Raw genomic sequence first — 18598 nt, 5'->3', positions numbered from 1 at the left:
ATTCACTTGTAGAGGAAATGTACTCACACTACAGGATCTCAAGCTCCAGTCTAAAGGCATGAAAACCATTGGGAAGCCCAGTGACCTCTCACTGACTGAACACTGTCAGGAGCGCAGAGCCAACATACAATTTAAATCACTTCCCAGGAAAGACGAGCAGATGTTTAGGCTAGTGGCCACTGGAAATGCAGCTTCTCTGCTCACAGATGCTCCAAAACATGAAGTCTTGATACTTTATGTAGAGAATTATTTGAAGGTTATCAAAAGACCGGTTTACTGATGCAATAAAAGCTACACCCTTTCCTAGGAGTCATTTGCCTAGGTTTGTGAGGGATGTACATGAATTATAGATAGGCTTTAATGACAGCTGCCTGGCCTCTCACCTCCCTTGTGTCACTTAACTTTTCATGGATGTAAGTTGAGTGGCACCAGAACTGCTCCTCGTTGGTTGCTAATACAGCTTTTCACATAAAATGCCAGTTTTAAAGACAAAATACGACTAATTCTCAATGACTTAAGCATGTTGTAAACGGCTGCAACTTGGACTCATATTTATAACCTGTCCAATCAGCAGCAGTCACGTTTTGAGGGTTCTTACACCCAGGGAAGCCTCAGTTTTGTCCTAATCACGGTTTCTGAGCTACAACATGAGCGATCAATTAAAAATATTTAAGAATTCTGTTTCAGAGTCACCTTTCATTCAGCGGTCTATTGAATACTTCAGCAATCAGTCTGTTGTGTAAGGTAGAGATGTTTATGATTTAGGTGTCTATCTTGCTCTGCCAGTCTACTTGAGTTTTATTTCCATTTTCTCAATGTCTTTCTTTTTTAAAGATCATTTTAGGCTTAATTCTCTCAAAAGCTATCTTCCATTCGGCAGTCACAATTGTTTGCCTTTTGTCTCTGCTGACTTTTGCTTTCTATAATGAGTGCCGAGTGTTTTGGAAATGGTTCCACCGATGACTTGAGCTTGCAATATAATCTGTCCTGAGGTCCTAATCCGACTCCAAAATTCCTTTTAAGCTATTTTCCAATTGACTATCCTATTCTTAAGTGTCTAAATTACTCTCAATATTAAATCAAAAATGTGACTGGTACTATACATTTCCCAGGAATTGAGGCCATTTCAACAGATCCCAAAACTATGCTTGTCCGAGGATGTTTTGTAGGGTCACTAGCTTTGTGTCGAATGATCCTCTAACTATCTATCCACTCTCTTTCCCCCCCCCACACCGTCTCCCACTCTCGTTCCGTACCGTCTCCTTCCTCCTTGATGGACTTGGGCTCCGAAACGGCAAAACACTGCATGGTCTCATATTTCTGCTGCTGAGGCTCGTGCTCGTGCAGCTCGTCCTGGCTGTCGCCGTGGGGATTGACCAGCATCCGGCAGTTGAAAGTGTGACTGTTCCTCCTCGGACTCTCGCTGGACCACGGGACGCCATTCACTGCAGGGGGAGCAAGAAGGGGCAAGGGGAGATTTACAATGTGGCCGACCTCCTGGACATATTATTGGATACATTTTTTTTTTTTACTGCAGTCAAAACAACAAAACGGGGAGCTGCCAAGAGAGGCTACCACGCTGCAAGTGACTAGACGTAATGAGAGCAAGGCAGAGAGAATGAAGGCAGAGAAAGTGTAAAAAAAAAAGAAAAGAAAAAAAAAAGGCAGACAGAATGAAGGCAGAGAAAGTGTAAAAAAAAAAAGAAAAGAAAAAAAGGAGAGAGAGCAGTTGCTGGGTAGAGATCAGTCGTAATGAGCAGTTGGAACCCTGAGCCCTGTGCCATCTATCCACAGCCACAGCATCACAGCCAGGCCTCCATATGCATGTCCTCTAAAAACATCATTGCCAATCTTTCTTCTTTTTTCCAACACTTCCACAGGCACGAGCAAACACGCGTATGTACACACGTGTGCAAGCAGACGCACACTTACGTTCACACACACACGCGGGAAAAGATAAAGAGACATGTACAGTCGCGCACACAACTCATTTAACTCTCGCAAACTCCCATCACACTCCATCTGGTTTGTGATCTCATTCGGTGCATTGATAATCTCCCAGTATCTGGGACACAGCCCGCTGATCGTTTCCAGGGTACTCCGGTCTGTGCTGCTCTCCCACCCAGATGGCTGGGCACTCAGACCTCAATCCCGAGCACCGGGAGAGGAAGGCGAGAAGGGACTTAGAAAGAGCTCCTGATGGGGTGCGCTGACATACATTGCAATCACCTCTTACGTAGATTGTGGAGAAGGAACGGAGGTAGGTGTGAAAGAAGAGAGAGGAGACGGGGAAAAGAACAGGGCAAAACTGGAGAGAGAGAAGAAAAAGGCGTACGAAAATAAATGGCCTGCTTTCATGAGATGAGCAATGCTAGCGCAAAGACAATGCTTCTCAGGGAGGCTAGGAAAGAGGAAAGCGAGAACATTTAAATGGGAACTTGGTAAGGGTGAGAATAATACGCAAAGTGAAAAGACGGGGATGGAAGGGCATGAGATGAGATATAGGAAAGGAGGGATGCTGCTGACAGGGGAGAGACGCCGAAAAAAGAAGTTAATTAGCTGAAAAGGGAGGGAGGAAAAGAGAGGAGCGAGAGCAAATGTCTGGGCTGAGCATCGGCAAAGGAGAAAATGAAGAACCTATAGGTTATATGCGCAGTGCCAACCCTCTATATAAAGCTTACATAACACTTTGTTATTGAGGTGTCCCACATCCCCTTCGGAGCAGTTTAGCAGTAAACATTTAAGAGTAAACTGACATCGCGATAAAACAGCCACCGTCAACTGTCTGAACGGAGAGAAAAAAAGAGAGGCGATGATGTTACAAGACAGAGGAAGCACACTATGTAAGAAGCAAGAGATGAGGCCAGGGTGTGAACAAGAGGGTACGAGCACAGGTGGGAGTGATGCAACACAGAGGACATACAGCGTCGGGAACACACACACACACACACACACACACACACACACACACACACACACACACACACACACACACACACACACACACACACACACACACACAGAGAGACAGAGAGAGAGAGAGGGAGAGGGAGAGGGAGGGAGAGGGAGAGGGAGAGGGAGAGAGATGGAACAACAGTGACACAGCGAGACACAAACTGACAGGTAAAAAAAGAGAGAGCAAAGCAAAGGCTGGCAGGGAAAATAAGCTTGAGGCTAACCGAGGGATTTGGGCAGCAGGTTCTTGATGAACTCGGCATGATCCCCGACGTGCAGCACGCTGTAGACACTGGTGTTCATTAGCTCCTCCTGGTTGTAGCGCAGGTACTGGGTCACATTTTCAGACACGAACACAATGTTACCCTCCATGTTCACCACAAAGAAGAAGCCGTCCAGGGCCTGGAAGAGAGGAGAGGAAAAGTTAGAGACAAGTTCAGAGCAGGCCAGTTTGTTATTTGAATTTTCTACACTAACACGGAACAAATCTCTGATAGTGAAATGGAAGCAAAAGTAGGGGAGTAAAACTGTGTTTGACAACCTGTATTTCCCAGGAATACTGCCTGCTACACCACTGAACCCTGGGTTATTAAAAGCCTTATCCTACCACATGCATTTCTCCACTCGTAGTATATTGGGATAGTTTTACTGTTCTAGTTTGAAACTCTCACATTCAGCACCACAAGCTATTTGGATGTACAAAGGATTTCGTACATAGCCCAAATTCCAGATATGAACGCAGAGATGTTCTTCCGTTGTATGTGTACCTTTGGCCGACCGCGGTCAAAAGAAACACGTTCTAAAAATGGAGGGAAAACTTTTCCAGGAACTGTTTTGATAATTCACTTGTAATTTCTATCAAGTTGTGTAGATATGCAGCACATCTACGTTGTGTTAAAAATGAGCCAATTGGTGCACTGTGTGTGCCGGGTACATCAATCACTCCTGCAGATGCTCGACATCGGTGTGTCTGACAGAAAGCAGGATAGAGGCGTGTGCCTGCAGAGATTGGAGGATGTGGAGGAGGAGGAGGAGCACTTAATTGAATGAATATAGCCCCAGGTTGGCCATTACACACAAGATGGTGTCAATTAGGCCATCAAATCACCCAGAGCTCTTAAAAAGGGAATTCGGGTGGTTGTAAAGCTGTAAAATCTAGTGGCAAGATAAGGGACTCCTGCCAAGGTGTCTGCGCCTCGCCTCTGCTTAAATAATCATTACCGTCACACCACACAGTTTACATTACATGCATTTATGTTGCTTTTTTAGTGCATAAACTGCAAATGAACCAAATATTGTTACATATTATTTTCATGATATAATGCATATTGCCAGTTGCATATTTGGTTTTTCCCGCCCTTCCCCTGATAGAGCACCCGAGTGCATCGATAGCAACTACGCTGCAATCAACCAGCGGGCTAAAATGTTGTCCTATATCCCATGTTGCACATTAGAACTTTTCCCTTGCCCGCCTTAACACAGCACACGCTGAAAATAGACTGAAGGGGATCTCATCTATCACTGCGTGAAGCGCAGCGGTTCCAAAACGCAACACGGTTGTTGTGCAAGTCCACCCTGTGTGAAGGAAGGCCACGCACTGGACAAGTAGGGCAAACACAAACAGAGCAAACACTCTTCAGTGCCGACTCTCGCCTTCTTCCAGAGGCTCTTGAATAATGCCGTTAGCCAATACCTTCATTTATATCGCCCTGATTAGATATACACTGTGGAGGTGACAAAAGCCGATACAAATGAAGACCCTCTAAATAAATACACTGTGAGGCACCACACTTGCCATGCTCCATTTTGCTCCCAGCCTCTTGCTGTATAATTCGATGCTGCTTAACCTCCCACAGCAATGTACAGTAGGTAGTGAGTTGTTATGCTGTAGGGAATAGGGTCAGGTCTCCTCCCCTCTCCTCTCGTGGTGTTACTGTTATTTATGATACGATACTGGTGCTTTGCAAACAGGATCTCTCTTCACATAAATTCTTGCTAACCACGCTGTATTTTCCGCATGACAAAGCACAACTGTCTCGTTAAAAACAATTCAAACAGGTCTCTTGTGGAGCTCGCTATTGAACTTAGTACTTTTTTTTCAGTACAGACACAAATGGGTATGTAGCACTGAATTTCAAAAACTGTCAAGTACCTAAATCTCGCATCAAATTGACTTATTTTTGGATTAGATATTTAGTGGTATAAATAATAATTTAGCCAATTTTGGTATTTATTATGTATTTTCAAGGCAAAGTTCTCATCCAATTACTTACTTACCATGTTTAACAGAGGGGCATCATTAACTTAGGTTTCTTTTGTTAAAAGAGAGGCGGTTTCTAAAGAAACTTTTATTTTTCTCAAAGTAAGTGTTCTTCACATTTCAAAACACACTCGGTCCTAGCCTCTTCTATTGTCTGACAATGTCGTCACACCACACAACAGCAACCATATGGAGCAATCTACCAGGAATGCAAAGTACATGCCACAGCAGTCATGTGACAGAACAAGACTCGCCCCCTGAGGGTTAAAACAACAGCACATTAATGGGTTGGTTTTTTTTTTCACGGTTTTCTCCGTCTTCATTGAGCTCGCATGAGAGTGGCCTGCCGAGAGCCTTGGAAGAGGGTCGCGGGGCGCGTGTGTGCATTTCCTGCCGACAGCCAATCTCCTCAGAGCATCCTGTAATGAGCCCGGTACTGGTGGACGGGGGGGGAGACATGGCCAGAGCGGAGAGCGGGTGTGAATGGCCGGTCGCTGTGTTTTGGGGGGTGCTGACAGATGGGAAAGCATGCAGGGCTGCACTGGGCTATATTTAGCCGCGAGTTAGTATGTCGATTCAGTGACGCTGGACCAGGAGAGCTATAAATATTCCATGACAGGACAGATCTAGAGGCAAATGAAGGGAAGATGGGAGGGCGAGAGAAAAGAGAACTGAACAAGTACGAGAGAGAAAAGGGAGGGAGGGAGGAAGTGAGTGAGAGGGGAGGCTCAATGAACTGATTCATTCGCTGGGCTGTTGCTTTCTTTCCCATTATACGTAAGTACTTCAGTGGCCCTCCACAGGACAATGAGGCCATTGCTCTGCCTGGTGATTTACAGCCAATCCGGGGCAGATACAAGATGCTGGCAGCATTTACGCCACACAGCTACACAACCACTACCGAGTGTGACCCATTTGGGATTGTTCTCTATTAGATAGAACTCTTCATTATATACCGATCTTGGTTTACAGAGGAGAGGATACCCTGCGTGAGTGTTCGGTATCTGGATATGACACTATGAATGAGCAAAGACAACCCACCTCCAGCATCATTGGTCCCAAGGCATCTTTGTCAATCACACTTTGGCCCGTTGATGAGACATCAGCCTTCTGCACCTCCTCCTCATTTGCTGCTGCAGCTTTTTCTGCTGACAGAAAAGTCGATGACAAAAAGGTTAGAGGCAAACAAAAACAAACGATTGATTCGAGAGAACATGGATCTCAATCTTAACAACTTGACATAAAACCTGCCCTGTAGTTATACGAGGCGACGATATTCCGTTGTTATGGGGAACAGAACTACATCACAAAAACATGACCCCAAAAACATGCAGGTCAGAAATGAGAGAAACCATTTTTGCTTCGCTCTGACATTGACCCACATACTTCAAAGAGGTCACTTGTTGACAAGGCTTTGAACCCAGTATCTTTCCGGCTATAAAGCAAACACATTTTGTCCCATTGTCAAAACACGTTGCCGTGGCTTGAACCCAAGACAGCGAGCGGAGTGAAAGGTCGCTGTAAAAGGACCGTGTCAGAGCACGCATCTGCCGCGCTGGTGGCAGCCACTGGATGGATTGCACTGTCCCGTCCAAAAAAAAAGGCTATTATGGAGACAGTGACAGTGTGTAAACAACTCTCGCTCCCAATAGAGTAGCAAGTTGTTACTATGTGGTCAGGCGAGTTGATCATAAACCCTTTCCTAACTGGCCCGTGACGTTTCAACACCATGAACATAGTTTCATAGTTTATTGTGCTGTGGACTCAAAAGGTGCTGCCACAAACCTTCTAATGTAATCATTGCGATGGGTTTACCGGAGTTTCCTGTAAGCTCCTGTACCTGCACTGTGGTGTTGTGCAGTTGTCCATGTGAGTGATTGGGTTAATAACCATGCAGAGAAGCCTTATGTTCAGAGCGTAGGCTGTCCTACTTTTGGAGATGATGATGAGAGGCAGAATATGAGTGGGCCGTTGGAGAGGGGGGGGGGGGGGGGGCACATTTAACTGTCGCACCATGCCAAGAAGAAGACTGACCATATGGTGAGAGAATGTTGTGGTGAAAAGAAAACAAAATCATGTCCTCCTTTCTTTCTTTTTTTGTTTGTTTGTGAGGGTGTGAGGGTGTATGTGTGTGTGTGTGTGTGTGTGGGGGGGTGTAGATGTGTGAACACGGACACAAATGCAGGTTTCCCCCTCTGTGGGCTCGTGCAACACCGCACGCACCCACATTCATCTCTTTCAGCATTAATGATGTGTGCATCAGCAGGACCCCTCCAGGCCCAGCGGGGCCCAGTATACCAGCACAGCTGCCCTGGGTACAGAGCCATCACTCACAGTCAGCGCAGCCCTCACTGGCTCTCCGTCCGTCTAAAGAACTGTGCCACAGATAGAGGGAGGAAGTGATTATTTATCAGGGTCACGTCTGCTACATAATCTATAACTGCCGAGACATTTGCTATATACGCTATTCTTCTCTCTCTTATTTTACATAGGGGTGTGTTTTGACATTTTTCACATATGTATAATGAATACAAACAATGTACTTGTATATCTACTAGCTGCAGCTCAGCAGCTACTGTATGTGTCCCCCTCCAGCCTGTGAAGGCTGCGTCGGCACGAGCGAGCAGTTAGGAGTGTAAAGGGAGTTGTAAAACGCTTGACGATGCCTTTATTTTATAAGCTCTATAAAGATATCATAACTCATCAATCATAACTCATCAACTATTAAGAAACAACAAGATGAAAACAGAAAAAAAGGAACAAACAGGGACGACTGAACAGCTTTCAGTAGGAGGCCACTCTTTCAAAGGCCATCATAGCGGCATTGCATGTCTCTGCAGGGCTGTGACACCCGTCAGTGAGAATTATTAAATCACATTTGTGTAATTTAATACATTCAGTACCGTCGCCATAAACTGAGTGTATATTTCACACAGTAACGATGCTCTCAGGGCGGGGGACGACGACGACAACAACAAGCCTATAGAAAGAGAGATTGTGCACTGCGAACCATACTAAACAGATGGCAGATGATGTGCAATGAAAAGAACACATGGTGGTGGTGAAAGGATGCAACACAGACTTTGAGCATCAAGACATATCAGTGCATCTCTGACTCAACAATGTGAACCATGCAAGATGAGGTGAAGCTCTCTGTGTTAGCGAGGAAAAGGTGTCTATCGCTGAGTTTAGCCCTTCCCCTCAGAGGTTGCTGTACAAACACAATGATGCCTTTAGACACAGCCAGGGGATGTTACTCTAGCCTAGTGTCAATAAGAGTGAGGAAAGGAAACCAAAGGAGGGAGGGATGGGGTATGAAATAAGACAGTAGAGTGGGGGGAGGGACGGTCAGACGGTAGCCAGGGTTTATGTGTGATTTTTGCATCACATTGCTCACCATTACATAACGCTTGGCTCTGTGAGTCACATAAAACAAGTTGACGTCATCAGTCGGTCATGTATACCTCGAGTGGGCCACTCTTTTGTCTACCCGTCGCTCTGTTGCTTTTTGTTCCTTGTATGCACGGCACAAGCCTATTACAACAGTTTAATATCTGCCTTAATGTTTACGTATAGAAAGCTACAACTTTAGTTTTTGCTATGTTTGGGACCTATAAGAAGACAAAAAAAGTAAAAACACAGACCTCAACTAATTGCTAAAGAGAAGCAGAAAAGAGAAGCTTGCGAGTAGAACTGAACAGGCTGATCCATTCGCCTGATGTTCTGGCTCAGGATAGAAGCGGGAAAGACCGGCAGCCAACAAAAAACTGCTCGGGTTCATCCGCATGATGAAGTGATGGAGGGGAACATTAAATCACATGTGCTGCTCTTTAATAACAACATCAATTATTGTGTGTGGACCAGAGCCCAACGCATAACATTTATGACATTAAACCCGATGCTTCTGCCAACACGGTGCCACCTGTGCCACTTGTGGTTATGCAACCACATCCTAAGCATATCCACGATATTGTAGCACCTTATTCGCAGCATAAGTGGCTTCAATTCAAACCAGTGTTATTCCCATTTGCAGGTACTCACTTAGACTGAGCTGTATATGTAGGTCGTATGTCATAAAAACTGTAGATGAACAGATATTGTGAAATAAATGCTCCAGAAAAAGCAACCAGCTGCACAGTAATGGTATTCCTTTCACTGTTTGGGTCCCGTTACCTTGACCTTTTCTTCAACAGACATAGATAAAGTGTCAAAAAAAAAATCATTAGAGGTTGTACCTTGCTCCTTTATTTGTCTGATCTGTTTCACAGTTTCCTTCAGGATTGCACATTTGTCGGGCTTGACGTTGAAGTTGTCGATGTCGTTGAAGTTGGCAAAGATCAGCTCGGCGAGCTCTTCGATGTATTTGTTCTCGTGCTCGCGGTTGCGCTTCTCGTTGCTCCGCTTCGGACTGCGGAGACAAAGAGAAAGACCGGGGTGAGAGAAAGCGATGAAGAAGAAGAAGACGGTAACAGCAGGAGGGACGGAAAGCACGAAAAAGAGGTTTAAAATATGGGTAAATTGCATAGATTGAAAGAGCAATACTCTCACAAAAAACAGAATGAATGGGCCGTGAGAAAGAACTTAGAGCAGGGCAGGAAAGAAGATTTATAAAACTACACCACGGATGAGTGTCCGCACACGTCTCTTGATATGACTGAAGAGCCCTCTCGTTTTCATAGCTGCCAAAAGCACAACATCTACTGCAAACCTTGGCATGGAGAGGAGTCAGAAGAGGGATAAGGCAGGGGTCAATGATTCTCCATATGGCTTGAAATATATCTCGAGGCCTCTTCATTGTGCCAACATGGAGCACAACATCAATAAAGAAAACCCTCGTTCTTTAATGCTCGTCTACAGATAAATTATGCAGATTTATTGTACAGACTGTAACAGTGCTCCAGGGTTAGCTGCCACAGTATCACACAGCCCTTTTTGGTAACTACTAGAATGTGAGTATAACATATTTTATAAGTGGCTGGAGCTTTATTCTATTTCTCGCCATTTTCAAAAGTCCGACATCACCTTTGTTTAATGGGTAGTAAATGGTTTGGCAACGGGCAATTTTGCAAAGCACAGCGGCCGTTGAAGCAAGTTGCTGACCACACACTTTTGATAAAAACGTCTGAACCTGACGATTGTTGCGTGACTGCATTTCCCTCGTACCGTTCTCGTTGCGTTCAAGTGTGCCCAATTAAATCAAGTAGAAACGTCTTCCTGTGGGAGAAATCTGCCATTTGGCTTGAGGTACCAGACTTACCTCGGTCCTAGAAGTTCGGCAGAACATTCTTTGCGTTTCCGTGACTCTGCCCGGGCAGGGTCAGATGGGTTTTCACCGACTCCACTCATCCTCAATGCATATCAGCGTCTGGAAAAAAAAGAAAAAAAGAACACACAGATCTATGAAAACACACATACGAAATTTGACGGATTGACTGCAAACTCCAAAAGGCAGAATTATGTGGAAAACCACTTATATACTGTCGGTGTGTGAACATGCCAACGTGTGCATCTGCATACAACACACACACTCACTCACTCACTCACTCACACAGACACACACACACACACACTCACTCACTCCTGCGCTGGGGGCACAGGTTGATCCACTCCGGGAGAAATGAGTGAAAATGGAGCGGAGGAAGAGATTCAATCATTTCTCTCTGATGGTGCGGCTCTCCCCAGAGACGCTGAAATGAGAACACGGCGCTTTGCCCACAGCACCAGACTGCGCGCTCAACCACGCACCAAGAAAAGCCCATTCGCTACACGATACCAGGCAAAAGCCCACAGTGAGAGCAGAGTGGGGTTTATAAATCACAACGTGTGTCCCTGTTTACCGGGTACCTCTGAGATCGCTTTACCTGCAGTGATTTGTAAGTCACTCAAAAAATGAAACGCAACAATACTATCTCGTCTGCCTTTTCTGAAATCAGGCCACAGAGCACGAGATCTTAAGTACGAATTCATGTTGTGTTACTTGCGCGATCTAAAGTGACAAGCTGGCTGAGGGCTTACTCTGCAATGTCAACGGTTCTGGTACGAATTGATGTTGCGTTCCTAATCCAAATCAATGTAGAGATATATAGGTTAGAATATAGGTTGGTGTGGATGCTCAACCTATATTCTATTCCGCTCCTCCTCTTACTTTGCGAGCCGGCACCGGCTGAACTTCACGCTACTTCATGAAAGACAATCAATTATTGATCAAAGCGATGTCTTATTAATTACCAACATCATCTGCACCAAAAATCCAACGGTGGCTAATGGATCTGGATTTCAATCGAGGACGATATCTGCTGCGTGGAAGATGTGAACACTATTTCAAAACAAACGGTGACGTCTGTAAACGTAAGCATGGGAATATAATCTCTCCTTGCAACGATGTAAGATCTGCAGCCATCTGCATTGATAGGGTTACAGAGGGGGGGAGGGGGGCAGATTACGACAGGAAAACGAGACCTAGAGAGAGAAAAAGGTCCCCCCCCCCAATGAGGCCGTGCTGTGATACACTCTCAGCCACTCAAACCATGGAAACGGGTGACAAACACCGCTCGCTGCTCAGCCATTACATAATGCACAACAGAGCACAGTACGGTGTGGAGCAGGGAGGAATAGCATAGCTTAGCAGGAGCAGGCTAAACTAAAAAAAAAAAGGGAGCTAGTGACCATGCAAACTTGAGCCTGGCTCCCTCCTGGCCTTGGGTGACCTACTTCAAGCTAATGGTAGGGTCTGTGCTCAAATGGAGGAAGTCACAGCAGCGGTGGCTAGAGAGGCAGAGGAGACTCTGAAGGGTAAAACACGTTCCCACTGTTCTGTTGATAAGTGACTCGAGTCCTGTACAGTTGTATGGGAAAGTGATGAACACAAACATCGCTGTGCACGCGTCCTTTGCGTTATGCTCTCGGGGTGTCGTTACACCGTGGCGCCGAGCTCTCTGCCGAAATTACAACGGCCTCTTATAGCAGAGGTTGTGTGCTTTTATTAATGACAACAGAAACAGGCCATTAAAACTCTCACAGCTAAGTGGCACTCTCCATTCCTATTGGTTGCGCCGGGGCTTTCCAGCACAAGTTACCATGGGGATTCTAGACCCGATTGGTTGCGCTCGTCCCGCCGGGGACGGATATGATTGGTTGCCTTCGTCTCCTTGACATGGCAGTAATGATGGGTCAGTGTACGTTGAGACAAAAAAAAAAAAAAAAAAAGGAGAGAGACTGGAAGTACCAGGCACGTCTCAATGACACCAACGCAGACAGTCAGACTGCCTGGCAAGAGGGCTCGCGGGCCAGGTTTGTTGCTGGGGTGCCCGAGCTTCACATGGGAAGAATGGCGAGGGATCTCTAGGCAGATATAAACAGCTGGGCGCTGGTGTTAGAAAAGTGAATGGCAGCATGCTGCTTCCATGGTTTGTGTTCAGTGATGTCAAAACTCCAGCGACACTAAAAGTATATAGACCAATTTTAATGTTATTATAATTGTTAAATTTCTTCATGCACCTAGGAAGTAGTAGGTGGCGTTGTGCCAGAAACCCGCACTCTACAAGTTCTGTGTTTAGGTCGGATAATGTCATCTCTTTCCACAACATGCTTATTTTTCATTACAGTCATTTAGCAGACGTCCAAAGCGACTTACAAGTCAGTATCTATCTACATACCTTAGACGCAGCTATGGGAGCAATTTTGGGGTTAAGTGTCTTGCTCAAGGACACATTGACATGAGACTAGCGGAGCAGGAGCCGGGGATCGAACCGCCGACCCTCTGATTAAAAGGAGGGCACCTGTGCTGTGTGCAGATATCATTGACTCAGAGCGATGTAGGATAAGTGGGGGTTGGGGGAAGAGAATTCATTATACTTTGAACTGATTGTCAAATTCTGGAGGGCATCTCTCACGTTTTGCAGTTCATCGAGCTGTCAGCTCATTTAGTTCATTAGCGTTGTAAGTCGAGACATACGGCCCATCATCATTTCAGGCTACCTTATGTTAGACAGACGGTGTGGAATCATTGTTCACACAAGTATTAAGAATGAAAGCAAGCAGCATTTGAAGAAATATTAAGCGAAAACTCAACAAAGCTAGAAAAAAAATAATGAATGGTAAGGCCATATCACATTTTTATTATAGTAAAAAGAGGACAAATACAAATGTGGAAGATCTTAAAAAAAAAAAATTGTGTGACAATTTGTTAAAAATGAGGGGGTTCATTTTACACTTGGAAGTATGAACTGCTATCTACAGTTTGTTTGGCCAACTGCTTGCTGTTGCTGGCAAAGCCCTGGCAGCCGGACGATCGTTGGGAAAGTCCACACCAAAGATGTGACTGGAAATGACGCTGGGGACATGAAGTTCACTGGAACGGATAGCCTCCGTGCAGTTGTTTTGACTCTTCGCAGTTGGGATGAGCTCAAGTTCCCCCACTTACATAAGTGTAGTAAACACCTCTTCCCATCTCTCCCTCTCACACAAACACACACTTAGAAGACGGCGGCCATAATTGTATGTCTGTGTGCCGACAGGTCAGCCCTGCCAGTGTGAACTCAACACTTCTCACTTCATTACAGGTTTTCCTCCTCACCGCGGCCTATCTATGTGACTCATAGGGCTAAATGAAGGGTTGTGTTATTAAACTACTGTAATAAGCACAGCGCTGCCTCCGCAACATTGAGGATGTTTCCAATATCTGAACCTGTTTATTAGACCGATTCACGAGATATGAGATTTTATTATTGGGACTCAAGCAGGCAGAAGGGCTGGATGACACGGAGAAAATCACACATCCGGATATTCTTTGACCAAATACCTCGATGAATATAGCGACGATATTGTATTTTTATTTATTACACTATATTTATCCCGTTGAGGGGGAAATTTTTCTCTGCATTTGACCCATCCCTGTACCAGGGAGCAGTGGGCTGCCCATGACAGGCGCCCGGGGAGCTGCTAGGGGGACAGCGTCTTGCTCAAGGACACTTCGACTCAGCTCACATCCCAGCCAAGGATCGAACTGCCGACCCTCCGGTTCCCAGACAACCCTCTTAGCCTAGTGGGCTAGTCGCCCCAAATTGTAGTCATCATTAGTGCTTTTAAAAAATGTTTACGCAACACGGGTTGTTTTTGATAAATAATCAGTGATGTGGTTATGACTAAGTGGGTAAAGGTAAAGAACAGCCTGGTAAGTTCAGAAAATGACATCACTTTACTGTAACAAAGCCCTAAAAACCAGGAAAAGACACTTATTATGCCATATTATGATACCCAATATCCAACAATATCCAGCCTCATCTCACAATATTGATATATCGATATATATTGCCCAGCCGAGTTAAAGTTTGAAAAATCTATTGACTTTGAAAGCACTGGGTGCACTTGAGGGAGGTGATCATAGGTGTGTCATTGCTCATGTCTTAGGTGTCACAAGAGCAGACTCTCCAGGACCGAGCTGGAGCCAACCAGTCTGGTGAGGTAGGAATGCAGAAACAACAAGTTGGTGCCGCCGCCGCTGCTGCTGCTGCTGCCGCTGTTGTTGCCCAGAGAGCCGAGGACGAAGCCGTTTCTTCTGTCAAACCCAGCTGGTACAACCTGTACATGACACTCTGTATCCGACTGCAATAAACGCCTCGCAACAAATGGAACCTTTAACTGAACCGTTGCTGCTGTGAGGCCTGAGAGGCGATGCTAACACGGTGCAGTTGGCTCTGCATGGGGACTCTAAAGCAGTCACGATGAGCAGTATCCCGCTACAGCACCCAGATCAATTTCTGAATTTTCATACGTCCACGATGGCAAGACTCCACGGCCTGTTTTGGTCTGCAAATGTTGAGCTGCGTCAGTGTGACGTGATACAAAAGTGAACTTTTCAGAATTTTCGTAGTCAAAGGGAAATGAAACGTGGAATGGATTTATGGTGATAAATTAGCCAGTTATTTCTCAAAATAAAAAAGGGAATACATTGATATTTTGGGATATTAAGCACTTCTTGGGTGTGACTATTAGGGCCTTTTGTTGACTTTTAGCAAATTGATAGACAAGATTATCACATCATCATTATACATTATCTGTAGTGTAACCCCAATTCAAACTAATGATTTGTAGACAGATGATTTCTTTTTTTTTTTACATATATGATTTTGCATACATTTTCCAATCTTGTGATATACACTCCCTGGCCACTTTATTACACACACACACACACACACACACACACACACACACACACACACACACACACACACACACACACACACACACACACACACACACACACACACACACACACACACACACACACACACACACCAAAGCTAATAATGGACAGTTGTGTTTTAACTTTTAATGTTTATTAAAATACACACACTGTAAAACTGTGACACCCCTTCTAACATTCAGGTTTAGCTAAAGTTATTCTTTAATGAAATTCAGCTAACATAACCACAGAGAGAGCCAAGTTACATGCAAATCACCAGAGGGGGGGGGGGGCCTTCAAAAACACTGAATCACCAATTCCAGTCATAGTATAAGGGAGGGAGGGGGGAACAGATGCAGAGGGGGGGTCTGTGTCTGATTGCCAAGGGGAGAGGGCATGTGCCAGTGTGCCATTCCTGTAATGATGTGGGTTAGCAGGGCTTTGATTAGAAAGACACACCCAGAGCTTCTGGAACTTGGGCATGACTGTGCATTAAATTACTTCAAACACTATTGGGGAAGTGTTTGAAGCCTCCTGCACTATAATAATGGGGGGGGGGGGCTCTTTCAGAAAGTGCAAAACCACAGTGGGGCACTGAACAATGTCTCTCTGGTGCGTAATCTGTCCTCACACGGCTTCTTGGCACAACGGGCCCCGAGAGGGAAACAAGAAAAAACGGGAAAGCGCCAATAAAGACTGCTTCTGGTGTGCTGCAACACGGGCTGTTTGTTTTCCCCCCGAACTGAGGAGGAAATCATGACAGGGGAGGGGCCCAGAGGAATCGCATCCTCTCAGTTTACATCTCTAATATATGCAAGGGTGAGAAGAAGTGCTGAGAGAGCCAAAACACACAGAAACATGTTGGAGCCATGTCAGATGGTATTAAAGACAAACATGCATTTAAAGACAATATCAATTTCAACACAACACAACTTGGGTGGGTGGGTGGGGGGGGGGGTCTGCGGTGAACTCTGGCCTTGTTGACAGCTGCCGTTACCTTGAACCAGATGTTCCGATATTAGGTTTTGGGTCAATGGGGAGGCATTGGGAGATGGAGGGAGGAACGTGATGACGGATTGAAGGAGATTAAGAGCAATGTGAATTTGAAACAGTGAACCTTGGATTTAACCAGACTTGAGCGCCTCAGAACCTTTAGGGATCAGATCGTTGAGCGGGAGAGAGAGTGTAGAGACAGTAGAGGAACAGGTAACAGGCCTTTTTCACAGAGGCGTTGTGTTCGGTGTGGGTGTCACTATTCAGACTGCCCAGTTTTCACAGTCAGCTAAATGACATTTAAACCCCTCTAGTTACCTGGTTACTCAGTGTACTCGAGGCAAATCTGCTCCATTGAAATCACACAACCAAGACGCTGTAAACATAGAACGGAGAGGTATGCACCTTGTCTGCTACCAAGTCTCACTAATGAGCTCCAGAATCACTGCAAGGTAATGGCTCTAAAGTGCCAGAGTGCAACCAGGAGCCAACTCTCTGCTCAGCCCCCCCCCCCCCCCCCTCCCCCCCTCCCCCATTTACTGAAAGCTGATCACGCTCATGAATCTTTAACACTGGCAGTCACTTTAGGATGTCGCAGGATGGGGAAAGGGAGGGATAGCACAGAATGCTAGGCTCTAGCTGTCAGAGAGAGAGACTCCGGGAGGGGGAGGAGAGCTGGAATCATGGTGGGGGGGCGCAAAAATGAATAACTGGTATAAATAAGCACCTCTCTACAATAAAATCTAGTAAACAATTGACCCGTGGATGAGAGCACTGGATTGATAGACTGTCTCAACTAAGCCAGGTAGACATAGTCGACAGTATGTTTATAGGCCCACATTTGAGCAAATTGCGATAATTTGGTTGATGTGATTATTACACATTTTGTAACCAGACCCTCAACTGTAGTATGAATGAAGCCGAAGAGAGAAGGAGCTTTGCTCTGTGTGGGTTTTAAGCGTTCAGATGCGTGAGAGATTAATACAGTTGGCCAACAGTGAGCCGGCCTATGTCTTTAACGTAAACAGTAATGATTACAGAACCTGCTTATAGAGATTACCGTCACGTCAATCCAGTGGAACGCCGCATCAAAAAAAGAAATCCCTTAAGTTTCTCGCCGGCCGTCCAGCCCCGTCTGTCTCTGGACCTCTACGTGTGATTGTCACAACCTTCGTGAAATGACTCTCAGAAGGAAAGACTTCGCTTTGAAGAAAACCTGAACGTGCTACAACAGAATAAAAAACGTAGGCTATTATTATTTTTGGGCAGTAAATGTTCTCATCTAGCAGCCACCTTGGCCGGTAAGGCAAAAAGTTAATTTTGGACCCTGGCTCTGGGTTTCCTAGACGTCAAACACCTCGTTGAGTTCTGTTAAAACACTGGAAACTCTTCTCTGAACCGAAACAGTTTCAATTAATGATCCCTCCATACTGAGAGTCTAAATAGCAATTTTAAGGTTTGCCCTGTGCCTCTTAAGTGCTGCTGCTGACATAAGAACACATTCAAACGTTTGTATATTGTTCATGACACTCAATCCTCGACAGATTGTATAAAAAGCACAGCAGGACGTTATAGGAAATTTAATTAACTTTATCTTTTTTTTTTTAACTGCAGGACGAGTGCACCGCTTCAGCTATATTATGTAGGAAAATATAAATATTGGACTTGGACACACACACACACACACACACACACACACAGTAAACTAAAGTCCATTTTAACTAACTGCAAACCAAACTATTATTTTGAGTCCACTCAAATGTGGTTTTGTAACTGCTGGCAATGCAGTAATCCTAAAAGACACATTGTAGCCAACACCATCTGACCTCTAACCTGTAGAGTAAGTAACAACCTCACAGAGAGAATGGACTGGAGCTTTTTTTTTCTTTTCCTCCGCACATGATGGATGAATATTGCAGACCAACGGAACTTTTGGATCGGATGCAGCTCTAACTTTGACAAAAAGTCAGGCAAGAACTTTTGGAAAATGGGGCAGAGAATTAAGCTTCATGTCTGTACGAAACCAAATCATTGTTTAAAACCGAATTCTGACAAGTAAGTAAACAAAGTTCTCACGATGTTGCTTATCTGATGATAATTACTTGGAGATTTTCATTTTCAAACCACCTTAAAAAAAAGAAAAGACAAATCAGCCACAAACTGCCGAGAATTCAGATCATGTACAGGAAACAGTTATCCCAGCTGGA

The 18598-nt window shown here is 45.0% G+C and overlaps 1 protein-coding gene across 4 annotated transcripts in view; it reads right to left on the bottom strand.

Annotated features, from left to right (window-relative positions):
- Positions 1–18598, bottom strand: part of ncoa2 (nuclear receptor coactivator 2) — a 52393-nt gene that overhangs the window by 20529 nt on the left and 13266 nt on the right. For 2 of the 4 annotated variants that reach the window (XM_068708154.1, XM_068708156.1), the window contains exons 3-7: positions 10473–10580; positions 9451–9623; positions 6257–6363; positions 3180–3357; positions 1257–1445 (exon numbers count right to left, since the gene is read on the bottom strand). In XM_068708154.1, coding sequence (XP_068564255.1) covers positions 1257–1445; positions 3180–3357; positions 6257–6363; positions 9451–9623; positions 10473–10561 — 736 coding nt within the window. In that variant the 5' untranslated portion in view covers positions 10562–10580. The remainder of the gene's footprint in view (positions 1–1256; positions 1446–3179; positions 3358–6256; positions 6364–9450; positions 9624–10472; positions 10581–18598) is intronic. The other 2 variants (XM_068708155.1, XM_068708158.1) reach the window with 1 other exon arrangement.

This window comes from Cebidichthys violaceus, unplaced genomic scaffold (assembly GCF_023349555.1).
Source record: "Cebidichthys violaceus isolate CVI_PGR_0920_01 unplaced genomic scaffold, fCebVio1.0.p SCAF_135, whole genome shotgun sequence".
Taxonomy (NCBI): domain Eukaryota; kingdom Metazoa; phylum Chordata; class Actinopteri; order Perciformes; family Stichaeidae; genus Cebidichthys; species Cebidichthys violaceus.
This window is presented reverse-complemented; position numbering and strand designations above follow the sequence as displayed.